At 41.4% G+C, this 26,788-nt stretch overlaps 1 protein-coding gene across 1 annotated transcript in view; it reads left to right on the top strand.

Annotated features, from left to right (window-relative positions):
- The window catches only part of CFAP263 (cilia and flagella associated protein 263), a gene marked incomplete at its 3' end in the record, with an annotated part of 30,091 nt that overhangs the window by 297 nt on the left and 3,006 nt on the right, over positions 1-26,788 (top strand). The window contains exons 2-7 of the mRNA XM_082862902.1: positions 1,978-2,104; positions 3,087-3,248; positions 5,836-5,991; positions 6,963-7,043; positions 9,420-9,575; positions 14,016-14,123. Coding sequence (XP_082719028.1) covers positions 1,978-2,104; positions 3,087-3,248; positions 5,836-5,991; positions 6,963-7,043; positions 9,420-9,575; positions 14,016-14,123 — 790 coding nt within the window. The remainder of the gene's footprint in view (positions 1-1,977; positions 2,105-3,086; positions 3,249-5,835; positions 5,992-6,962; positions 7,044-9,419; positions 9,576-14,015; positions 14,124-26,788) is intronic.

Here is a 26,788-nt window from a genome sequence, read left to right as displayed (position 1 = left end):
ATGGAGCCAAAAAAAGAAGGTGATGCGAAGCCCAGAGGGTAATTGGTGAAGCCAGAGCTTCAGCCTGGTGGGTCTGTCTGGTGCCACACTGTGTGCTTAGCCGCTCCTCTACTGTGCGGCGGCAGCTTGGACCAGGTGACCTCTAAGCCCCTTTCCAATGCTAAGATTCTATGCTAAAATTAATGTGGCAGCAGATAGAAAGGAGGCTATTGAGATGTTTTTAGTATGAAACAACTTATATCTGAACCTGAGTATAAGCATGGAGGTGGACAGCAAAGAAGGACTAGCTCAATATTCTGTATTTTTAGCAGTCTGTTTTAGTATCTACTATAGCAAGTAAATTGGATGTCAAGATTCCATGATGTAGTTGAGGTTAATTGTACAACTTACTGGTCTCACACAGAATATCCTGGCCTGGCAGCTGACTAGGTGTTACTTCAATATATTTATAAATAGTTTAGGTCAGAATTGAGGTATTATTGCCAAAATAGCTACAATGTTTTGAGTGCTTATTATGTGCCAAGTATTTTGCATATATTACCTTATAGAATGGCCCATAACCCTAGAAAGTTGGTGAGGAAACAGACACAAAAGTTAAGTCACTTTCCTACAGTCACACAACTAGTCAGTGGTAGTGCTAAGATTAAGACTCGGGTGTAACTCCCCAGCCTACATTGGGAACATGACATATGCTGAAAAAGAAAGATGCTTTGATATATTGGGCTTTTCTGTTGATCCTTTCCCACTAATCTTAAAATTCAGCCAAACAGAGTTTTCAGCTCAATAAACAGATATTCAGCTCAATAATGTATGCAAATATCAGAGCTGTTCTCTCTCATATATACATTTACATACATATGTGTGTATTATACACACTCATATTAGAGCATACATGTACGTTACATAAATTAAAAGGGTCATAATCTTGGCATATACAGAATAAGCTAGGTTTATTATCTCTAGTTGTTTAAAAACCATCTATTCAAAGCTTTTCCACCATTTATAATAGACTTCTAGTGGATGCTTCATCCATTGCGTGCTGGAAATGAAAGAGACAAGAAATATAAACTAAAGGAAAAACCTCTGAAGATTGTGGATGTGTGTAATTTCAAGAATTCAGTAGTAATTCAGAAGGAAACTCACAAATGGGTTAGAAGATACTTGAAGAAGAAACTTGTAGCAATTTAAAATATATAGGCATGTCTCACTTTATTGCATTTTGCTTTACTGCACTTTGCAGATATTGTGTTTTTTACAAAATGAAGGTTTGTGGCATCCCTGCATTGAGCAAGTCTATTGATGCCGCTTTTTCCAACAGCATTTGCTTACTTCGTGTCTCTGTCACATTTTGGTAATTCTTGCAATATTTCAAACTTTTTCATTATTATTATATTTGCTATGGTGATTTGTGATCAGTGATTTTTGATGTTACTATTGCAAAACGATTATGACTCACTGAAGGCTCAGATGATGGTTAGCATTTTTTTAGCAATAAAGTTCTCAAAGTAAGGTATATATATATTTTTAGACATAATGCTATTGCACACTTAGTAGACTACAGTATAATATAAACATAACTTTATATGCACTGGAAAACCAAAAAATTTATATGACTCACTTTATTGCAATATGTGCTTTGTTGAGGTGGTCTGGAACTGAACCTGGAATATCCCTAAAGTATGCCTGTAATCCCAGTGCTCTGAATTTTGTGGCTCATTAGATGTATTTTAAAAATATATAGAATACTTAAATTGCATTTACTGTGTGCCAGACACTGACCCAAAGTCTTTGCATTTCTTATCACAACCTCGATGATAGGTGCTGTTATTATTCCCATTTTACAGATGAGGAAAGTGAGGCACCAAGAGGTTAAATATCTTGCAAAAGGTCATACAAAGCTAGTAAGTGTTAAATACAAGTTATCTGGGGTTTAAACTCCTATTGGTGGAACTTACTTAGGCACCTTCTGTCTTGCAGCCACGGAAACTCTGCTCTCAAAACTGAGACAGAGATGTTTGAAAAATATTACAATAAATTGGAGCCCAGGGACCAGCGACCTTCACAATTATCAGAAATTAGAATGTCAGGAGCAGAAATTGCACAGGTACACAAGAGAGATCTAAGAATTCTTTTATTCTGTTTGTCCCTTTAGATGCAAGTGGTGTTTGTTGTCCATTTTTGGTGTTCCCTCTTGGCCAAGTGGCATATGACTTTCTCACTGTTCTACTTTTGATTCTTCCTTCCCCTTCAAGGTTTCTCTTTCAAATGAGTATGAAGGGAATCAGGTTCAACTCACAGTGGATTGACCCTCACAGAATATCTTAGTTAATTTGAAATAACTCCCTTCATTCTGGGGACCCAAACGTGTACAAGGCCTGGCCAGCCACATACAGGAGTGAAGATGGGCCTGGTGTGGGCACTGGAGAGTTCCTCCCTCATCTAAAAGGGCCAGCCAGACAACCTGGTATTGCCAGAGCAGCTGATTTTTCAAGAGAAGCTGGAAATCTGGATTATTTTGGTAGAAACCTCTGATTTTCAAATGTGGGTAATTAATTTCTTTTTAATTTAAAACTGTGTATAGGTCTATTTTTTTGAGGGCCAAACAATGTCATCTTCAGGTCCACACATTCCCTGGGCCACCTGCTTTTGCCCTTTGGCTTCAATGCCTAGGAAATCCAAAATTCTTGTCTTTTTGGTTTTTGCTGAACACCGTGGCCCCCGATGCAGTTTCTCTTCTGTGTTCAGTTTGGGCAGCACTGAGCTCCAGGTTTTCTCTGACACTGACTTGAGTGCTAGTCTATAGCAGGTTCATGGTTTTCCCACCCTCAAGACACTTTCCCTTATTTATTTTCAGTTCATTGTCAAGCATAGGCCTTTGAAGTATTTGGCACGGTGCCTTAGGTTGACTTGTGAAATGAACATCACCTCAGGCCTAATATCCAGAATCCTTTCACATTGAATTGGTTCTCTCTGGATGTCATTCAGAGCGATTTCTAGCAGGCCTGAGTGGTCGTTTCGATGCCCACCTTAGGCTGCTTTATTGCCAATTCCTATTTGACAATGGCTTTGTTTTTCTTGTGTTACAGTTACGAGGCAGGCGTAGATCCAAATCCCGCGTAAGTCTGGAACGTGTAACAGGCCTCAGCGTGGACCAAAAATTGAAGCTTGTGCAAAAAGAGCTGGACGACACAAAGAGTGAAATAAGGCACATAAGGGCAAATGCCGAGAGGGACCTGCAGCATCACGAGGTATACCTTCCTATAGGCTGTCCTCCCTGGGCTCCCCGTTTCCGCCTCAGCAAGAAGTACCTATAGTATGTTCATACAACTGTTGGTGCTTTGAGAGAAACACAAGTAGGGTAAGATAAATTGAGGACCTACCTTTAAGGAACTTACCACCTGCTTGAGGAGATATCAAATTTTAAACTCTTTAAGATGAAAAATTTCAAAATACACAAATGTAGAGAAGCTAGCACAGCGAACCCTTATGTATTCAACACCCACACGTAACAGTCATAAATGCATGGCCACTCTTGTTCCCTCCGTATCCCTACCAACTTCCCCCTCGTAATAGGCCACTGGGCTATTATGAAGTGAATCTTAAACATATATTTATCTGTAAATATTTCAATATATGTCTCTAAGATATGGATTCTTTTAAAAAAAAACCCATAACCATAATTACCATAAATGCCCTTAAAATTTATAATAATTTCTTAATAATAAAATGGGCTGGAGGTTTAAGTCAGTGAGTTGGGTGAAAAATCCCTTGTCACCCTCCATATGCAGCATCCATGACCATGGTTCATGTCTTGTTGGAGGCCACTGCAATCAGTTTTCCTCCAGAGAAGAAACATCGCTGTTAACTTCATTGCCCATGGGATGAAGTTGTTGGCTTGCATTTGGTAGCCATGTTGTATGAAAAATAGATATTTCTGTTCTATTTCTAACTTTTTCCATTTCTAAATGGAGGCACGCACAGAATCACACTCATTTCCTTGAAAGAGATGGATCAGTGGACTCATGTCTCCATTGATAGAATCATCTGTACTGCATAAACCTATCCTTCTTTCCCTCTCTCCCTCTCTCCCTCTCTCCTGCCCTTTCCCCTCTCTTCTTCTTTCTCTTTCCAAACATGCATCGTTGAATTCTAACATGTTAAAGGAGGTCAGGATGTGGTAGCTTTGTCTTGCCATGCTAGACTGTGTGATTAAACATTACGATGTGGGCTAGAGTGGTCAAAGAAGACTGTGTTGAGGAGGTGGGGCTGGACATAGGACTTGGCATGGCCTTGAAGAATGGTGGCATTTGTTTAAGGAATAGGAAGACAAGGGCACCCTAGGTAAGGTGAATGACATGAACAAGGAAGTGGAGGTAGGAATGAACATGGCAAGTTAGGACCTTGAGGAGGCTGGTGTGATTAGAGAAGAGGGTGCTTTGGGGGCTATGGTAGGAAATCAGGTCGAGTAGGGCTGTGAGACCTTGAAAGCCAAGCAGAGGGGCTTCTCTCTGATGTCTTAGAAATCAGGACCCCAGTGAGGATAACTGAGCAGAAGAGCGATGCATAGGAAGTAGCATTTAATGTGGATGGATGTTCTGGCCTGTGAAGATGATGGGAAGGGAGGAGGCTGGGGCCAGACGCCAGCCGGAGAAGGAAGATGCTTTTTGCTTCTTGGTGCCCAGTGAAAAAGCCTGAACAAAGATGATTTGCTCTGCAGCTACTCATTTCATTCTTTAAAATAATGTATGTGTGTTTGTGTTTTCTTATTTAAAGACAATCTCTGTTGTAGCAAAATTTAAACATACAGGTAAGCTAAAAGAGGAACATTTGAAAACATCCACAGTCTTACCACCTAAGACTTGTATTTGGCTCTTGTATTTTTCTCCTAGAATTTATATTATTTTCTATGTGTGTATGAATTTCTTTATAAAAAGGTATCATATTATTTTATAAACCATACTTTTCACTTAATAATATCTTTCCATATCAATACATAGATTCATTTATAGCATCTTTTTTAAAATTACAGAGTGCTTCTTTGCCTCCCCACTAATCCATCTTTCCAGATATGACTGTGGTTAATGTTTTGGCATATAGCCTTCCAGATATTTTATATATATATGATATTATATTAATGTTATAATTTTTAATGGATAAATAATGTTTCAGATATGGAAATACATATTTCTGGAGATACTCAAGGCCCTGTTTTTTTTGTTTTTTTAAATCTACCCTAATCACTTCTTTTTTTTTTTTTTAATTTATTTATGTTTGGCTGCGTTGGGTCTTCGTTGCTGCTCGTGGGCTTTCTCTAGTTGCGGTGAGCAGGAGCTACTCTTCGTTGTGGTGCGCGGGCTTCTCATTGCGGTGGCTTCTCCTGTTGCGGAGCATGGGCTCTAGGTGTGCGGGCTTCAGTAGTTGTGGCACGAGGGCTCAGTAGTTGTGGCTCGCGGGCTCTAGAGCCCAGGCTCAGTAGTTGTGGCACACGGGCTTAGTCGCTCCGCGGCATGTGGGATCTTCCCGAGCCAGGGCTCGAACCCGTGTCCCCTGCATTGTCAGGCAGATTCTTAACCACTGCACCAGCAGGGAAGTCCCAAGGCCCTGTTTTTGTTTGTTCTTCCCCTTTATATCGAGACTATAACTTTTTTGAGGCATGCTTTTAAATAATAATATTCGTATTGTCCAATTTGTATCTTAAGGATATATTTCTAAGACTAAGAAGAAACGTTATGCATTGGGACACAAATAGGTCACCCAATACGTGTAGGTTTCCTTAGACGGCTATATCCTTGAGAAATTTTGTAAACTGTTCTCTCTTTGTGCTGGCTCCCCCAGGCTATCGTTGAGGAAGCTGAAATTCGGTGGACCGAAGTTCAGAGAGAAGTGCATGAGTTTGAAAAAGATATTCTAAAGACCATATCCAAGAAGAAAGGGAGTATTTTGGCCACTCAGAAAGTGATGAAGTACATTGAGGACATGAACCGCCGGAGGGTGAGTGGGCAGGAGGTTAGAGCTTAGAAGGGGAAATAGATTCATAGAACGATGACACAGAAGTGGCCCACGTGAGGCAGCCCCACTCCATTTGGTCAACTGTAAACGCTGCCCACATATGCAGATTTTTTGTGTCCCTCACAGCATGTGTGTCTTAAAATGCAAGTTTATCAAGTCTAAAATCAGTCAGGCAGGATGAATATTCATAGTATCTCAGACCGTATGTAAGTCCCCTACATAGGAACCTTCAAGTTGCGAACTGTCAAAGATGTGAACGTGCGTTATAAACCTACAGTACAGTACTATACAGCTGATTGTGTTGGTTGGGTACCTAGGCTAACTTTGTTGGACGTACAAGCAGATTGGACTTACGACCACGCTCTCGGAATGGAACTCGTTCGTATGTAGGCGACTTACTGTATTTTGCTGTTTGTTTCAAGATCTGATGTTATCTTGAGAAAGGTGTGAGTCTATCTAGTCAGGTGACTACATGGCATGGGACAAGTAAATCTTAATTTCTTTGAGTTCCATTATTGTAAGAATGAGACATAAAATGCTCCTTCTTTTCCAAAGGTTTTGTAGCATATCAAACTTTGGATCCTGGAGATAGGTAGAGTCACTAACTGTAACATGCTATATGTAATAAAAATTATGTAAATTACCAAGAGAATAATAGACCAAAGAATCATAAATCATTTTGTCAGTAAAGGCCCCTATACCTAAAGATATACCCAAGTTATCTTGAATTTAAAATCAATAGAAAATTTGTATGGAGCAGACCCAGTTTCCTCTGCTTTTTGGTCATGAGTAAAATACCATAGCAACACCAGCTTGAGTAGCCATAAAAGACTTAAAAAAGGTGACTGAATGTTAGGACTCAAGGTTTAGTTTTGCAGCCCCAGACCTGCCAACTTTTCAAACCAACAGGGAAGAAGAAGAGCAATGGATTAAAATTTGCTTTTATTTTTCAGGATAATATGAAGGATAAATTATGTTTGAAAAATGCCTCTCTCAAAGTCCAGAGGAAAAAGATGCTTTTACAATTGAGGCAGGTATGTGGCTTTGTCTTTCTTTTTTTTAAGGTTACTGTGGTGGGTAGAACAACGTCTTCCCAAAGATGTCCACGTCCTAATTCCTGGAGTCTGTGAGTATGTTACCTTACGTGGCATAAAGATGGTGCAGGTGTTATTAAGTCAAGGATCTTGAGATGGGGAGTTTATTGTAGATTATCTGAGTGGGTCCAATGTAATCACAAGGGTCCTGATGAGAGGGAAGCAGGAGAATGAGAGTCAGAGAAGATTTGGTAATGGAAGCAGAGGTCAGAGTGATGCACTTTTAAGACAGAGGAAGGGATTGTGAACAAAGGATGCAGGCTACCTGCAGAAGCTGGAAAGGGCAAGGAAACAGATTCTCCTCTTGAGCCTCCAGAAGAAATGCAGCCCTGCCAACACCTTGATTTTAGTCCAAAGAACCATTTCAGTCTTCTGACCTCATGAGCTATAAGATAATACATTTATGTTGTTTTAAACCCTTGAATTTGTGGTCATTTGTTACAGCAGCAACAGGAAACTAATACAGTTTCTGTGCTGGCAAATCTGTAGATGGAGTTGGCTTGAATTTAAAAGACCCTCATGACATACTTATTGACCCTTTTGGGGAATGTGGCCGGGTGGCACAGTTAGTAGTATGCCTTGGTAAGTCTTTGAACAGCTGACCTTAAAGGCTCCTGATTAAAGGCGGTAAGGCAGACATGGCACAGGGCCTCTAGAAAGTGGTTACATAGCTCCATCCTCTTTTAGCTCAATATTTTTGTTATTAATTCATTATATGGGTGCTGATGGCATGTGCATCAGAGGTGGCCACTGTCAGTGACACAGAGTTGGGCAGGAGAATTAAGATGTCTGGGAGTTACTGCTTGATTGACTTGGGATCCCAAAGGCTCAACAGGCTGGGACAACTTTAACACACGAGGTGACTAAGGACAAACGTAAGGTCCTCCACTTTGATCCTCCCAAATATCTGCACAGGTGCTGGGTGGCTTAGTCATGGAGAAGCTGATAAAGTCCGCTCAGCTGGGGGCGGTGTGCAGCCTAGGCTGCACTCCACAGTGCCCTCCAGAAAAGAGTGGTCTCACTGCACTCTGTTCTGAGTAGCCCACCTGGAGCACTGTGTCTCAGGGAGAGTGCCACACGTGAAAGAATCTGTAAACTAGAGTCCACGTAGGAGAGGGAATGGAGAGCAAGGGGAGAGAAAACACGTCAAAGGACCTGCAACTGATGGGGCCAAGGAGGAGGAGCCCACAAGAGCCATGGCTGCTGTCTCCGAGTGCTCTGGTCGCTGCGGGGAAGAGAACATACTGCTTGGGAGGGCCCCCAGGGTGGAGCTGGGTTGGGGTGAAAGTGTCAGCCAAGGAGAGTTGAGTTCAGCGTAAGAAAGAACGTGGCCCCAGCTGAGCTGCCTCCTGATACTGAGTTCCTAGTTCTCTGGACTTCATGCAAGCTCAGGCATCCTGAAGCGTGAGAGGGGAAGCAGATGGATGACCTTTAACCTGAAAGCCATTGCTACACAGAGATGACACTGATGTGGTCCTGCCCTCGCAGGCTCACAGGCTAGCAGGGAGTGGTGATGGTGAGAAAAGGCATGGATGCATAACTGCCATACAGAGGAAGCAGTGGCAGGGACCAGGAGCCGCAGCCTCAGGAGGCTGCGTGGAGGGAGGGGTTGCCCTCTGGTGTGGAAGATGGGCTGGGAGCATTTGAGCTAGAGGGTGGGTCAGTTGGGGCTTAAGGAAATTGTTCTGTTGTTTCGGGGGAAAGGGAAGAAGATGCCTTCTAGGAGGTAGTACAGCATGAGTAGCACATGGGGATGGGGAACAGACCTGAGTTTGGCTCTTGTGTACCACAAATGTAAGATGGCACAGACCTGGTGGGGCAGGTAAGGTGGGACCAGGGCTGGGGAGTGAACCCAGTGCGCTGATACACCCCCCATGCAGAAATGTCATGGGATCAAAGGAAGGACGTTTATGGGCTGCTTGTCCTGGGTTTTGCAGGTTAAAAACAACTTTTAAATGGCCTTTCTTCCTACACAGCCCTGTTTAGGCACCACTTCCTGGGGAAAGCCTCCCTGACCCAGCCTTCCATTCTCTTCTGGGCTGGCTGAGGGGCTTCTGTTTGCCCTCTGCCCCTGTGTGTCCCACTACACCACGCTATGACCTGTCTGTGAACTGTCATTGAGTATGGGAGTATCATATTTACTCAGATCTCTATCCCTGGACCTAACACCATGCCTGGCACCAAGCAGATCCCCAATCCAAGTTTGTTGAATGACTGAATGATGACTGACTTCCAAAAGCTCACTAGGAATTGCAAGGTGCGAGCCATACATTCAGAAGTCACAACCTCACATCTTTTCCTCTCTCTGAGCTGTAGAAGGAAGAGGTGGGAGAGGCCCTCCACGATGTTGACTTTCAGCAGCTGAAGATCGAGAATGCTCAGTTTTTAAAGACAATTGAAGCAAGGAATCAAGAACTGATCCAGCTGAAGCTGGTGTCCAGAAACACCCTGCGGATCCTTAACGCGTACAAAGTAAGGTCCGCGCTGGTCCTCAGGGCTTCCTGTGCCTACCTTTCCAGCCACAGAGAGGTACTAGGGCACCACTGTTGTTTCACTGAGAGCCTAGGCGTCCTTCATTCCCCTGTTGCTCTCTGATTTCTCCCGACGAAGCCATGTCTCCTAAAATACTCCGGATGTCCCCACAATCCTGGCTGCGCATTAGAACCATCCAAGGAGCCTTTTGTTTTTTTAAAGTTTAGACAGACTCTCTAGTCCAACCCTGACCAATTGAATTAGGGGGTGAGGGCCATGCATCTTTTTTTTTTTCCTTAACTCCCAGATGATTTTTATGCACAGTGAGTTTTGATAACCAGCCACATTTAGGGCCCTGTTTAATTTAGTGTGTGAAAGCACTTCCTTGCTTAAAACCCTGCAAAGGAAATCATCTTAGCTATAAAGCAGAAATCTACTAAATAATTCCTCATCCACACAGAACCGTTTTTGTAGAGAAAGAGGCACTATTGATAATTAAGCAGAAACTGTGGGTATGAGCATGGCCTGTCCTCGGCAGACCAGGCTGCCTGGTGACCCTGCTGGCAGCTGTCTGATGCAATAGCTAACTGTGGGCCCGTGTATCCTGCCCACTGGTCTGGGAGCTAAGGATGGTTTTTACAGAAGAACATTTGCAACTGATTTGATAGAGGACACTCCCTTTGAAACCCAATTAAGCAAAATTGATTTCTCCCCGAGAAATTTCATTCTCCTCAATAGTAGACCTGCATTCCAAAATATTATACTTGATTATTTTATTTTGAATTTTATCAATAAAACATTTGTGGAAATTTGTTTTCTCTCTTGTTAGTGTAGGTAATTACACAACATGCTCAATTTTGCCCCTTGGCCTGCAAAGCCTAAAATATTTACTATCTGGCCTTTTACAGAGCAAGGTTGTTGACCCCTGGCCTAGTGTCTAGGTGGCAAGAGCGGCCACGGGCTTAGGTAGCTCATAGGTAAGCTTCATTTGGCCCACACAGTGTCATTTAAAAATGTGAATTCGAATGTGTTTAGACTAGGTTTATAAACGTCCAGCATTTTCCTTTTACAAATGAAAAACCGAAGGCCGAAAGAGGCAGAGTAATTGCCGGATTCAAGCAACATGTTTGTGACAGAGCTTGGACTCCTAGTCCAGTGCGTGTCCCACCTCACCCAACTGCCTTCCCCTGGCATAACGTGTGTACACAAGGCCGTGCTCACATTCTGAAATTCATGTGTCCAACTGGAGAGCCTCGAGGTACGTGGTATGTACCTCGAGGTACATTGGACCTTGATCTTATTCTGAGAAATCAACTGAGTGGCACAGGGCCAGTCTGGTCTTGTGGGGGAAAGCTAGGGCTTTGGAGTGGAGCTACTGGTTTATAAAATGCAACAGCTAGGTCCAGGGCTTGCGCTGCTTAGGACATCTAAATGCACAGTGCCTGTTGATTGTGACACCCAAGCAGCGGCAACACAGGCCACGGTGGGCAGAATGGGAGCCATTCCGGTCAGAATCCCAGGGGCCAGCATGCCTGTAGGCCTGTTTAGAATAATAGCAAGCAGATGGTGGAGCTGGGACGAGATGCCTGCTGGAGTCCTAAGGTGACACAGCGAGGGGCTGAGAGAGAAGCAGGCTCACTTTTCCGTGTCTCATTTCTCAGGCCTCCTGGGGGAAACGGGGCCCAACAACTGTGGGTTGTAGAGTCCAGCCTCACCTGGGTTTGAATGGGGACTCTACTGGGGACTATGGGCCGATGCGTCGCCTCTCAGAAGCAAGTTTTTGTGACTTACCACCAGGACAGACCTCTGGCTGGTCTGTGATGTGTCCCTGGCGCTGAGGACAGGGCCTGGCCAAAGCAGGTGCTCAGCATGTATTGTCAAAAACTGCTAAAAATTCAGGTGTATGTTTAGGGGATGGAAGGGTGGCAGGAGGGATCACTTTCATATAAATGTCAAACACCCAAGTATAAGACCTCATTAAAAATATATAGAATAATTTTCCTCTATTGCCAAATGTACTGAGTACTTACGGTATGCCAGTCACATGGCTAAGTGCTGAGGGTACAGCTGTGAAGGAGACAGACATGGTCTCTTCTCTTCTATGAGTTTTATGAGTGGGTCTCAGTCAACCCTTTTTCTCTGCTATGCCTTCAAGCCCTGCCTGATGGAGGCTGATAGAATATAAGCACGTGACTACAGCCTTGAGGTGTCTCTCTTAACTGACTGTAAACTAGTGATCCGTGTATAAACTAGTGATGCCTTGTGTTAGATAGAATTCCAAGATGTCCCCCAAGACTCCCCACCCCCTGGTGTATTCCCCCTGCACAATGCCCAGGGCTCTGGATACGACGGATTCTGTTATTAGGTTCCATTCTGCTCTATGATTAGATTAGATTAGAGGGCACCCTTGACCTTGAGATGAGGATATTATCCCAGTGGGTCTGACCTAATCACATGAGCCCTTTGAAAGTAGAGAGTTTTCTCTGGATGAGGAAGGCAGAGATTTGAAGCATGAAGGGAATTCTCTGGATGAAAACTTCTCCATTGCCGGCTCGAAGATAGAGGGACCACATGGAAGGGGTCTGAGGGCGGCCTCCAGGAGCCGAGGGCCACCTCCTGCTGACAGCCAGAAAGAAAATGGAGAGCTCGGTCTTACAACTTCAAGGAAATGCTTCCCACCAACAACCTGTGAGCTTGGCAAGGACCCCAGGTCCAGATAAGATCCAGCCCTGGCCCACACGGTGGGTCGCTCCCTGGGCAGAGAATCCAGCCACACTGTGCTTGGACTTCTGATCTATAGAAACTGTGAGATAATAAATGTGTGTTACCTTAAGCCACAAAATTTGTGATAATTCGTTCCACAGCAACAGAAAGCTAACATGCCTCTTCAGAAGTAGCTGCCTCAATGACCATCATCCGGCTCAGGATCCCAAATTACTCCATTACACCTCCTTGAAGGCCCCGCCCCAGCAGAGCCAGGGGCTGCCTCGAGCTTCCGTTCTTTCCTGCCCTGTGTCTCTAACTGTCTAAGTTGTTGGGTGAATGACTGTTTTCCCTCTGCTCTCCTTTTCTCCCACCTGACTGGCTGGTGTGCAGTGAAGACCTGTCCTGCCTTCCCTTCCCCACAGCTGACCCCCTCTGCCTGGCCTCTTATCCACTTTTGCTTTCCTCAGAAGAGCAACTTCATGCAAGATGTGGAACAGGAAATGAGCCTTAAAGAAGGGATTGGAGAGGAGAGGAATGGGGAGGGAGGTGGCCCCAGGTGCTCTAAGTTCCCCCAGGCAGGTGGCTCCAGGCTTTTCTGCCAGGTCTAAGATTTGATACCTTCGGGCATTGCCCCAGTACCCTCCTTTCCCCGGCTCCTTTTGGACCCTCCTCTCCCAAGGCTCTTTCCTTAGCTTGAAACGTTCTTCCCACCCCTCTTACCTAGACATACTTGACTTCACCTCTCTTTTTCCAGCATCCCTTCCCACAGGGAAACCTTCGGGACCAGTGCCCATGCACTCTTGGTGCTTGGCACAGTTGCAGTTTGGCATTTCTTCTTGTACCTCCGTCAGGGCTGTGAGCCGGCCTCTTGGTGGCCGGGCCTAGGTTGTTTTGCCGACCAGTGCCTGGGTGGGTTCTCAGGGTTTGTTGCCCAGCCCCCTGGAGTCACTGGCTTCTGTCCCTCGGCCCGCTCCTCCTCAGCCAAGCAGAGCACATCCCAACTCCCCCAGGTTGACTCTTCACCATTAGTAGATGGAGGTCCAAAGGGGGCAAAGCTAAGAAGCAGGGGCCAGGGAGGAGCTGGTGAGGGGTGGCAGCAAAAGATGCAACAGGAAGCTGTGGAGCAGCTCCTGCAGAAACTCTCCAGCACCAGCATGCCCAGTCCTCATAGGCTTTGGAGACAGTGGTGGAGTCCATGGGCTGTGAAGTCACGCTGCCTGGGATCAAACCTGGCTCCCCCTCGTCTCTATGACCCTGGAGAAGTTGTTTCACCTCCCTAAAAGTCAGCTCCCTCACCTGTACAGTGGGCTCACAGTAGCATCCACCTCTTCATCCAAGTGAGGTAGTGATGGCGGCCGTCTGCCGTGGGTTCTCCGTGTGTCAGGCACTGTGCTCAACACTTTACCAGGTTTGTCTCCCTTAAGCCTTTCTACAACCCTACAAGGCAACTAGCCCTAGTTAAGAGAGGTTCTCTTAGTAAGCGGTGGGGTGGGATTTGGGCCCAGGTGTATCTGGCTACTTTGCAGGTGAGGACAAGCCTCCCGAGGTCCTCTCCTCCCCTGCCACTTAGACACCAGGATTCTGAAAATCTGGGCAGCCATGAGAAGGGCAGGCCCAAGTTCCTGGTTGGTCCTTCTAGTCTCCTGCTTAATAAAGAGCTGTTTGTCTGTCTATCCGTCCTATAGTTCTAAGCAATCATCTTTGCTCAAGACTTGCTGTGTTGTTATATTTCAGAGCAAGCTACACCGAGCCATGGAAATGTCCGTCGATCTGGACAAAGAGTTCTTGTTGAGAAAAGAGTTACTCGAAAAAGTTGAAAAAGAAACCCTGCAAGTAGAGGAGGTAGGAGAGGGTAAAACATACTGTTTCTGGTGTTTTTCTCCTTCTGTCTGCAAGGGCTCGGGTCAGCGTTCACCACGATCTAGGCCACCTTGGTTTTTGTGTAGAAAAGCCTAGATAATAAAAACCAAAATAGCTTTGGGCCATCAAATGAGAAAGTGGCCCCTGGAGGCTCCAGTCCATGGTGTTGCATTTTACTGCCGGGTTAGAATCTAGTGTCAGAAATCATGAAATCATCTAGAAACTACAGAGTCCAGATGACTCTCAAGAATTCCTTAAGTGACCCATAAGGTACCACATTCAAAGTGTAGTGTATTCAATCTGGCAAAAAAAATGTATGATGCATGTAATAATGTAACTGATATGAGAAAAAGAACACATGGCAAAATATAACTTTCTGTGTAAAGGAGAGAAAGCTCTTTAAACATGGAGCTCTCACTCGGTACGGCAGATGCTCAGATGGCAGACCTGTGACCTCTGTCCCAGGCCCACTCCAGGGCCTGTGGTCACCCTGTGAAAATGTGTGGTGTCATCTGAGCTCCCGATATCTGCATTGGGATTGAGTGCTCTCATTATTTTGTTGAACACATAGAGTTGAATTTCCACCAGTTACACGCACCTAGGATATGACTTAAAGGAGACTTTGGGGGCAAGGTGACGGAAAATGAACCCTGGACTTGTATTCAGAAGGCCTGGTATCAGGTTTGTGTTGCCAGTCTCTAGCCTTGAGCAAGCCTTTGAATTAGAACTGTTTCCACGTCTGTGAAAAAGACGTCACAGCCCTTGTTGCAGTAATCAGATAGGACGATGCTTTGTCAACCTCTTAAAGCCATTATTTCAGTTATTAATATCATTGCCTTGAATGAGCTTGAAGTGTCCCCAGCAGCATGTGTGGCCCCAAACCTGCCTACAATGGCCAAAAAGCCACAGGATTACTACATCTGACTCAGTTTTGCCATGGCATCCGCATCATATCTTTGAAGGAGAACCAGTACCCTTTGCAAAAAAGTCGGTCTCGCTGCAGAGTGGCCGGTAACAAAGGTGAAGCAAAAGTCCGTGTGCTCTCTCCATGCAGAATTCCTGTGGTATTTCTTTGTTTGGGATGATATTTATTAGATTACAAGTAAAACATGAAATCAATTTTTAAAAGCCCAGCATTCACTACTTAGTATATTTTCATTTTCTTAACTTTTTAAAAAACAGCTCTGTTGGGATATAATTCATATATCAAATAATTTACCAATTTAAAGTATACATTTGAGTGGTTTATAGTATATTCAGAGTTGTGTAACAATCAGCATAATTATTTTAGAACATTTTCGTCACCTCAGAAAGAAACCCCGGACCAATTAGAAATCCTCCATTTCACCTCACCTCATTCCCACCCTCCAGCCATAGGTGACTACTAATCAGCTTTCTGTCTCTGTGAATTTGCTATTTGTCAACGTTTCATATAAAAGGAATCATACAGTGTGACCCTTTAACTTTAATAATATTTTCAAGATTCATGTTATAGCATGTATCAGTACTTGTTTCTTTTTATGGCTGAATAATGTTTCCTTGCATGTACCACATTTTGTTTAATCCATTCATCAGTTTGATCGATAGTTGTGTTGTTTTTGTTTTTTGGCTATTTTGAATAATACCGCTGTGAACATTCATGTACAAGTTTTTGTGTGACTGTATGTTTTCTTTTCTCATAGCTAACAGTGGAACTGTGTGTTATATATATGGTACCTCTAGGTTTAACATTTACAGAACTGCCAAACTCTTTTGCAAAGTGGCCGCACCATTTTACATTCCCATCAAAAATGTACATGCGTCACAAAGTTATTTATTTTATTTAATCCTTATAATAAACTTGAGGCAAGTAACATTTTTATCCCCATTTCATTGTATATATAACTTCAGACACAGAAATATTAAGTTTACTTGTTCCAAGTCTCACCTCTATTACGTGCAGATCAGCAATTCAAACCCAGGCTCAGACTCTTAGATCTTAATCACTTGATTTATTCACAGCTATGAATCTGCTATCCTGTAGTCATACATGCATCCCTTCAACAATACTTATGTGCCAAGAATTGCTCTGAATAAAATGATTAAGATTTAAAAAAATGTATGCATGTGACATTCACAGAAAGATAGACAAGATGAAAAGGCAGAAGGTTATGTACCAGATGAAGGAACAAGATAGAACCCCAGAAAAACAACTAAATGAAATGGAGATAGGCAATCTTCCAGAAAAAGAACTCAGAATAATGATAGTGAAGATGATCCAGGACCTCGGAAAAAGAACAGAGGCAAAGAAAGAGAAGATGCAAGAAATGTTTAACAAAGATCTAGAAGAATTAAAGAACAAACAAACAGAGATGAACAATACAATAACTGAAATGAAAAATACACTAGAAGGAATCAGTAGCAGAATAACTGAGGCAGAAGAACGGATAAGTGACCTGGAAGACAGAGTGGTGGAATTCACTGCTGCAGAACAGAATAAAGAAAAAAGAATGAAAAGAAATGAAGACAGCCTAAGAGACCTCTGGGACAACATTAAACGCAAAAACATTCGCATTATAGGGGTCCCAGAAGGAGAAGAGAGAGAGAAAGGACCCTAGAAAATATTTGAAGAGATTATAGTTGAAAACTTCCCTAACATCAGGAAGGAAATAGCCACCCAAGTCCAGGAAGAAGAGAGTCCCATACAGGATAAACCCAAGGAGAAACATGCCAAGACAAATAGTAATCAAATTGGCAAAAATTAAAGACAAAGAAAAATTATTGAAAGCAGTAAGGGAAAAATGACAAATAACATACAAGGGACCTCCCATAAGGTTAACAGCTGATTTCTCAGCAGAAACTCTACAAGCCAGAAGGGAGTGGCATGATATACTTAAAGAGAGGAAAGGGAAGAACGTACAAACCAGATTACTCTACCTGGCAAGGATCTCATTCAGATTTGATGGAGAAAACAAAAGCTTTACAGACAAGCAAAAGCTAAGAGAATTCATCCCCACCAAACCAGCTCTACAACAAATACTAAAGGAAATTCTCTAAGTGGGAAACACAAGAGAAGAAAAGGACCTACAAAAACAAACCCAAAACAATTAAGAAAATGGTCATAGGAACATACATTATTGATAATTACCCTAAACGTGAATGGATTAAACAACCAAAAGACACAGGCTTGCTGAAGGGATACAAAAACAAGACCCATATATATGCTGTCTACAAGAGACCCACTTCAGACCTAGGGACACATACAGACTGAAAGTGAGGGATGGAAAAAGATATTCTATGCAAATGAAATCAAAAGAAAGCTGGAGCAGCAATACTCATATCAGATAAAAAAGGCTTTAAAATAAAGAATGTTACAAGAGAAAAGGAAGGACACTACATAGTGATCAAGGGATCAATCCAAGAAGAAGATATAACAATTATAAATATATATGCACCCAACATAGGAGAACCTCAATACATAAGGCAACTGCTAACAGCTCTAAAAGAGGAAATCGACAGTAACACAATAATAGTGGGGGACTTTAACACCTCACTTACACCAATGGACAGATCATCCAAACAGAAAATTAATAAGGAAACAGAAGCTTTAAATGACACAATAGACCAGATAGATTTAATTGATATTTATAGGACATTCCATCCAAAACCAGATAGATTACACTTTCTTATCAAGTGTGCGCAGAACTTTCTCCAGGATAGATCACATCTTGGGTCACAAATCAAGCCTCAGTAAATTTAAGAAAATTGAAATCATATCAAGCATCTTTTCTGACCAAAGCGCTATGAGATTAGAAATCAATTACAGGGAAAAAAACGTAAAAAACACAAACGCATGGAGGCTAAACAATACATTACTAAATAACCAAGATATCACAAAGAAATCAAAGAGGAAATAAAAAAATACCTAGACACAAATGACAATGAAACATGATGATCCAAAACCTATGGGATGCAGCAAAAGCAGTTCTAAGAGGGAAGTTTATAGCTATACGAGCCTACCTCAAGAAACAAGAAAAATCTCAAATAAACAATCTAACCGTACACCTAAAGGAACTAGAGAAAGAAGAACAAACAAAACCCAAAGTTAGCAGAAGGAAAGAAATCATAAAGATCAGAGCAGAAATAAATGGAATAGAAACAAAGAAAACAATAGCAAAGATCAATAAAACTAAAAGCTGGTTCTTTGAGAAGATAAACAAAATTGATAAACCATTAGCCAGACTCATCAAGAAAAAGAGGGAGAGGACTCAAATCAATAAAATTAGAAATGAAAAAGGGGAAGTTACAACAGACACTGCAGAAATACAAAGCATCCTAAGAGACTACTACAAGCAACTCTATGCCAATAAAATGGACAACCTGGAAGAAATGGACAAATTCTTAGAAAGGTATAACCTTCCAAGACTGAACCAGGAAGAAATAGAAAATATGAACAGATGAATCAGAAGTAATGAAATTGAAACTGTGATTAAAAATCTTCCACCAAACAAAAGTCCAGGGCCAGATGGCTTCACGGGTGAATTCTATCAAACATTTAAAGAGCTAACACCCATCCTTCTCAAACTCTTCCAAAAAATTGCGGTGGAAGGAAAACTCCCAAACTCATTCTATGAGGCCACCATCACCCTGTTACCAAAACCAGACAAAGATACTACAGAAAAAGAAAATTAGAGACCAATATCACTGATGAATATAGATGCAAAAATCCTCAACAAAATACTAGCAAACAAAAACCAACAACACATTAAAAGGATCATACACCATGATCAAGTGGGATTTATCCTAGGGATGCAAGAATTCTTCAATATATGCAAATCAATCAATGTGATACACCTTATTAACAGATTGAAAAAGAAAAACCATATGGTCATCTCCATGGATGCAGAAAAAGCATTTGACAAAATTCAACACCCATTTATGATAAAAACTCTCCAGAAAGTGGGCATAGAGGGAACCTACCTCAACATAATAAAGTCCATATACAACAAACCCACAGCAAACATCATTCTCAATGGTGAAAAACTGAAAGTATTTCCTCTAAGATCACGAACAAGACAAGGACGTCCACTCTCACCACTATTATTCAACATAGATTTGGAAGTCCTAGCCACAGCAATCAGAGAAGAAAAAGAAATAAAAGGAAACCAAATTGGAAAAGAAGAAGTAAAACTCTCCTTGTTTGCAGATGACATGGCACTATACACAGAGAATCCTAAAAATGCCACCAGAAAACTACTAGAGCTGATCAATGAATCTGGTAAAGTTGCAGGATACAAAATTAATGCACAGAAATCTCTTGCATTCCTATACACTAATGATGAAAAATCTGAAAGAGAAATTAATGAAACACTCCCATTTACCATTGCAACAAAAAGAATAAAATACCTAGGAATAAACCTACCTAGGGAGACAAAAGACCTGTATGCAGACAACTATAAGACACTGATGAAAGAAATTAAAGAAGATACCAACAGATGGAGAGATATACCATATTCTTGGATTGGAAGAATCAATATTGTGCAAATGACTGTACTACCCAAAGCAATCTACAAATTCAATGCAATCCCTATCAAATTACCAATGGCATTTTTTACAGAGCTAGAACAAAAAATCTTAAAATTTATATGGAGACAAAAAAGACCCTGAATAGCCAAAGCAGTCTTGAAGGAAAAAAACGGAGCTGGAGGAATCAGGCTCCCTGACTTCAGACTATACTACAAAGCTACAGTAATCAAGACAATATGGTACTGGCACAAAAACAAAAATATAGATCAATGGAACACGATAGAAAGCCCAGAGATAAACCCACACATCTATGGTCAACTAATCTATGACAAAGGAGGCAAGGATATACAATGGAGAAAAGACAGTCTCTTCAATAAGTGGTGCTGGGAAAACTGGTTAGCTCCATGTAAAAGATTGAAATTAGAACACTCCCTAACACCATACACAGAAATAAACTCAAAATGGATTAGAGACGTAAATGTAAGACCGGGCACTATAAAACTCTTAGAGGAAAACATAGGAAGAACAGTCTTTGACATAAATCACAGCAAGATATTTTTGATCCACCTCCTAGAGTAATGGAAATAAAACCAAAAATAAACAAATGGGACCTAATGAAACTTAAAAGCTTTTGTACAGCAAAGGAAACCATAAACTAGAAGAAAAGACAACCCTCAGAATGGGAGAAAATATTTGCAAATTAGGCAACTGATAAAGGATTAATCTCCAAAATATACAAGCAGCTCATGCAGCTCAATATCAAAAAATCAAACAACCCAATCCAAAAATGGGCAGAAGACCTAAATAGACATTTCTCTAAAGAGGATATACAGATTGCCAGCAAACACATGAAAGGATGCTCAACATCACTAATCATTAGAGAAATGCAAATCAAAACTACAGTAAGGTATCACCTCACACCAGTCAGAATGGGCATTAGAAAATCTACAAACAACAAATGCTGGAGAGGGTGTGGAGAAAAGGGAAGTGTCTTGCACTGTTGGTGGGAGTGTAAATTGATACAGCCACTATGGAGAACAGTATGGAGGTTCCTTAAAGAACTAAACATAGAATTACCATGTGACCCAGCAATCCCACTACTGGGCATATACCCAGAGAAAACCATAATTCAAAAAGACACATGCACCCCAATGTTCACTGCAGCACTATTTACAATAGCCAGGTCAAGGAATCAACCTAAATGCCCATCGACAGACGAATGGATAAAGAAGATGTGGTACATATATACAATGGAATATTACTCAGCCATAAAAAGGAACAAAATTGGGTCATTTGTTGAGACGTGGTTGGATCTAGAGACTGTCATACAGAGTGAAGTAAGTCAGAAAGAGAAACAAATATCGTATATTTACACATATATGTGGAGCATAGAAAATGGTACAGATGAACTGGTTTGCAGAGCAGAAATTGAGACACAGAAGTAGAGAAAAAATGTATGGACACCAAGGGGGGAAAGTGGCAGGGTTTGGGGGTTGTGGTGTGATGAATTGGGCAATTGGGATTGACATGTATACACTGATGTGTAGAAAATGGATGACTAATAAGAAAAAGAAATACATGAAAGCTGAGTGGAAATATAAAGAAAATTCCTAGAACTTAAAAAAAGAAAATGGGGCTTCCCTGGTAGCGCAGTGGTTGAGTGTCCGCCTGCCGATGCAGGGGACACGGGTTCGTGCCCCGGTCCGGGAAGATACCACATGCTGCGGAGCGGCTGGGCCCATGAGCCATGGCCGCTGAGCCTGTGCGTCCAGAGCCTGTGCTCCGCAACAGGAGAGTCCAGAACAATGAGAGGCCTGCGTACTGCAAAAAAGAAAAAAGAAAATGTACGTGTGAGTGTTCCAATTTCTGTTCATGTTCACCAACACTTGTTATTTTCAGGTGTTTTTTTTAATGCTGTCCTAGTGGGTGTGAAGTGGTATTTCATTGTGGTTTTGATTTGAATTTCCTTAATTACTGATGACATGAAGCATCTTTTCATATGCTTTTTGGCCACATGTCTATCTTTTTTGCAGAAATGTCTATTCAAGGCCTTTGCCCAGTTTTTTTTAAATAAATTTATTTATTTTATTTATTTATTTTTGGCTGAGTTGGGTTTTTGTTGCTGCGTGAGGGTTTTCTCTAGTTGTGGCGAGCGGGGGATACTGTTCGTTGTGGTGTGCGGGCTTCTTGTTGCAGTGGCTTCCCTTGTTGAGGAGCACAGGCTCTAGGTACACAGGCTTCAGTATTGTGGCGCACAGGCTCAGTAGCTGTGGCACACAGGCTTAGTTGCTCCACAGCATGTGGGATCTTCCCAGCCCAGGGCTCAAACCCGTGTCCCCTCCATTGGCAGGTGGATTCTTAACCACTGTGCCACCAGGGAAGTCCCTCCTATGTCTTTTCTTAAGACTTTTATAGGTCTTAAATTTAGGTTACGATCCATTGTGAGTTACTTTGTAAATGGTGTGAGGAAGGGATCCAAAAGCTGAAAGAAGAAAGGAGATGCAGTATGTTCATAGAATTTGTTACATTAACCTTCCTTTACCACTTGTGTGGTTCTCTTCACTTCTTCCTGTAGATTTGAGTTACCATCTGGTGTTATTTTCCTACTCAAATACAGATTCATTTCAGCCTGCTTTTGTGCTATTATTGTCAAATATATTACATTTTATATGTTATAGGTCCAATATAAAATTATATACATATTGTTTTATGAAAATGCTTTTTAAATCAGTTAAAAGAAGGAAAATATGCAATTATGCTGTTTTTTTATAATTATCTACATAATTACCTGTGTTTGTGCTATTTGTTTTCTTGGATGTAGCCTTGTTCTACAGAAGTAAAGTGCTATTTTCATCACATCATATCAAGGGAGCATCCTGTCCACAAGACTTTTCATAGCTGATGTTAACTTTGATCACCTGGCTGAGATGGTGTTCCACAGGTTTCTCCACTGCAAAGTTACTCTTTCCCACTTTTCAGACTTTACTCTTTAGAAGGAAGGTCCTGTGTGCAGGCCACGCTTAAGAAGTCGGGGTTATAAATTTTTTGGAATTCTTCTCTGTGAGAGATTTGTCAATTCTACCCCATTTGTTTATTTTAAAAAATATTTATTTATATCAGCATCAATTCATGAATATAATTTTATATATTGGTTTATAATCTAACGTTATTTATTTTGTTGCTCCCATTGTTCCAGTTGGCTATTGAGAGCTCTTTCAGTCAGGTTCTGTGTTCCTCTGGTATATCCCCATTTTTGTGGGTGGTTATTGTTGTTGTATGTGTTTTGTTTTGAGCACCTCTTTCCTTTCTGGAGCTAGAAGATGCTCCAGGCTCTTCTTGTATATTTCCTGCCCCTGTCCTAGAATTAGCCATTTCTCCAAGGAGTCTTGGGTCTTTTTATTTGATTAATATTGGAAACCAAGATCTGGGTGTGCTTGCTCATTGCTTTCTTGCATTTTTGAAAGATAGTTTTGTTGGATGTAAGATTCTTTGCTGACAGGTTTTTTTTTTTTCCTTTCAGCACTTAGAATATGTCATCCCACTGCCTTTGGGCCTCCATTTTGTTTCTGATGAGAAGTCAGCTATTAATCTTATTGGGCTTCCCTTGTATGTGATGAATTGTTTTCTCTTGCTGCTTTCAATATATTCTCTTTGCCTTGTCAGTCAACATTTTGGGTACAACGTATCTGGGCATGGATTTCTTTGCACTAATCCTACTTGGAGTTCGTTGAAGTTTGTGGATGTGGGAAGTTTTCATGTGTGTTGGTGCACTTAGGGGTGTTCCACATTTCTCCAAGACTTCTTTCTTCTTTTTTCTCTGTGTTCTTCATATTGCATAATCTCTATCAGCTTACCTTAAGTTAACTAATTATTTCTTCTCTTGGCTTAAATGTACTGTTGATCCCCTCTAGTGAATTTTTCATTCCATTTGGAAAGACTCCAGATTTTCTATTTGGTTCTTCTTTTTATTTTTTAAATAATTTAAATAATTTCTACCTCTTTATTGATATTCTCTGATAAGACACTATCATCATATATTCTTTTAATTCTTTAAACATGGTTTCCTTTCGTTTTTTGAACATCTTTATAATAGTTGCTTTGAAGACTTTGCTAAGTCCGCCATCTGGATTCTCCGAAAGGCAGTTTGTGTTGCCTGCTTTTTTCCCTGTGTGGGTCACACTTCCTTGTTTCTTTCCTATTTCATAATTTTTGTTGAATACTGGACTTTTTGATAATATACTTTAGCATCACCAGATACTGATCTTGGTCTTGTCATTGTTTTTGCTTGTTGTGTACTAATTTGGCTGGACTAATACAGTAAAGTCTATTTCTCCTGCTGTTAGTAGCCTCTGATGTGGCTCCCCAGAGGGTACAGCCTTGATCATGGATACAATCTCCCTGACAACCAGGGTGATTTCAGCTTAGCTCTCTTTGACTCCTCCATCTTCCAGCTACACTTCTTGCCAGTCTACCTCTATTGGTGTCACACCTAGCTGTTAGCCTCTATTAATTACTAGCTAATTGCTCTATTGCTTTAACACCCTGAGACGTGAATTGTTCCACATTCTGATCTAATTACAGTCAGACTCTGTCACAGGGGCAAAGTGTTGCCAGTCATTGAGGCTTGCTCTAACCCCATAAGGCTCTTAATTGTCTCTTTCTCTGGTTAAGTTAAACATCTAGCTAATCTGCTTTTTGCTTGTTGCTACTAATATGGAACTATCAGATTGATCTTAGTTGCTCACCCCAGAGATCTCCATTGTTTCCCACAAAGTCTTTAGCATGAACTCCCCACACTCTGATCCAAATAAAGTTCACCTTCTTAGGCAGCATTCCAGAGCTTTATATTTTACAGCCTCTCTCCTTGGGCAAAATTTCTGCACCATTGCACTGGAGCTGGGTGTGGGAACAGTGGCCTGTCTTTCCTGTAGTTTCACCCCTGCTCTACAAGTGGGGTGCTGCATAGGAACTGCAGTCCTGGGTCTTCTCAGCATATCCCTCATAGCTAGTACCTATTTTTTAATGCTTTAATTCTTGCTACTTCATTATATTTTATCGTAGGTATTCTGTAATCATCATTCTCACAAGAGTGTCCACTGATGGTTCTGGGTACATTTTTAGGTCTCCCCACTGTTGTATGTCATGCTAGACCGATAATAGATACGCACTGAACACTTCCTGACAAATTTTTGTTGCATTCTGAAAACAAGTTGATAAAAAAATAATTTTATTGGGTTAAAACAGCATTTCTCAAACCAGAAGGTGACAACCAGTCACCTGGGGATCTTGTTAAAAGCAGATTCTGATTGGATAGGTATGGGTGTCCTGAGGCTTTGCATGTTCACCCAATTCCCAGGTGATGCCAGTGTCACAGCAAGGAATCAAAATACAATACTAGATTAGGAAGATTCAACATCATAAAAAAGTTAGTTCTGTTTAAGTTGATCTGTGAAATAATAGTATTCCAATTAAAATAACAAGGAGATTTTAAAAAAAATTTATGTATTTATTTTGGCTGCACTGGGTCTTAATTGCAGCATTCCAGATCCTCAGTCATGGCATGCGGGATCTTTTTAAGTCATGGCACACGGGCTTCTTAGCTGCGGCATGCAGACTTCTTGGTTGCGGCACGTGGACTCTCAGTTGCGGCACGCAAACACCTAGTTGCAGAATGCACGCAGGATCTAGTTCCCTGACCAGGGATTGAACCCAGGCCTCCTGCATTGGGAGCGTGGAGTCCTACCCACTGGACCCACAGGGAAGTCCCACAAGGAGATTTTTTTAAAGGCTTAAGTAAACTGACTCAAAAATTCTTTTGGAAGAATAAATAAGAATATCCACAAAATTCTTAATAAGGAGGAGACTAGCCTTACTAGATACTGAAACGTGTTATGAAGTTACAGTATTTAAAGCAAGTCCATGAATAGATGGGAAGATACAAGAAAAAAACGTAAGCCATATGATGAACTCTAATACAGACCATATATGATATGTATATGATCAAGTTTCTGATAGTTTTGATATTGATACATTTAGTTTGTGATAAAGGTGGCATTGCAATGAGAGACAACAGATTATTCAATAAATGATTTGCAATGACTGGGTAGCCATTTAGAAAAAAATTAATTTGGAACTATATGTAATAGCAAAATTAATCCAGGCGTATCAGAGATTTAAATGTTAACAATAAAACCATTAAAGTCCTGAACTTATATAGTGGGAACATTTTTATTGTAATCTTGGAATATGGAAGACTTTTAAAATGTGAAAGCTATAAACCATGAAATCAATAAAGTCAGCTATATAAAAATAAAAAATTTTCTGCATGGCAAAAACCATCATAAGCGAAGCCCAAAGATAAGTAACTGGAAAAATATTGTATTTAATATCAGAAGGAGCTAATTTTCTTAAAAGATAAATGTCTTATAAATTAACAAGAAAAATCTAACAAAAAATAGGAAAAAACTGGGCCAAAGATTTAAACAGAAAAGCTAAAAAATCTCAAATATATGAAAAATGTTCCTCTTTGCTCATAAGGAACAGAAAATAAAAGCTATAATGAGGTACCATTTTCCCTCTGTTAGATTGACAAAGATGAAAAAGTAAGATTGTGTTGCGAGAATGGAGAAAACAGGCAGTCTCAAACATTGCTGCAGAAGTATAATGGGCTTCATGATTATAAGAGAAGGCAAGTTAGCACCATTTACCGTACATACACATATGCTTAGGGCAGGGTTTCTCAACCTAGACCCTACTGACATTTCGGGTCAGATAATTCTTCGTTGTGGGGGCCATCCTGTGCGTTGCAGGGTGTTTAGCAGCATCCCTGGCCTCCACCTACCCTATGCCAGTAGCACTCCCCTAATTGTGACACACAAAAATGTCTCCAGACATTGCCAAATGTCTCCTGGGGGCAAAATAGCTTCTGGTTGAGAACCACTGCCGTAGAATAAGCAATTTCACTTTCAGTAGCTTATCCTACTGATATATTGTACTTGCATTTTTACAAAATGATGTATACCCAGAAAATTTGTAAGCACAGCACTGCTTGTTGTAATAGCAAGAGATGGAGAAGCTAAGTGACTGTTGGTGGGGACCTGTTAAAGTATAATACATCCATACAATGGAAAATTATGAAGCTG

The sequence above is a fragment of the Leucopleurus acutus genome (assembly GCF_964270905.1).
Source record: "Leucopleurus acutus genome assembly, chromosome: 20".
In the NCBI taxonomy this organism is placed as follows: Eukaryota; Metazoa; Chordata; class Mammalia; order Artiodactyla; family Delphinidae; genus Leucopleurus; species Leucopleurus acutus.
The sequence above is the reverse complement of the archived record's forward strand: the minus strand, read 5'-3'. Positions and strand labels throughout refer to the sequence as shown.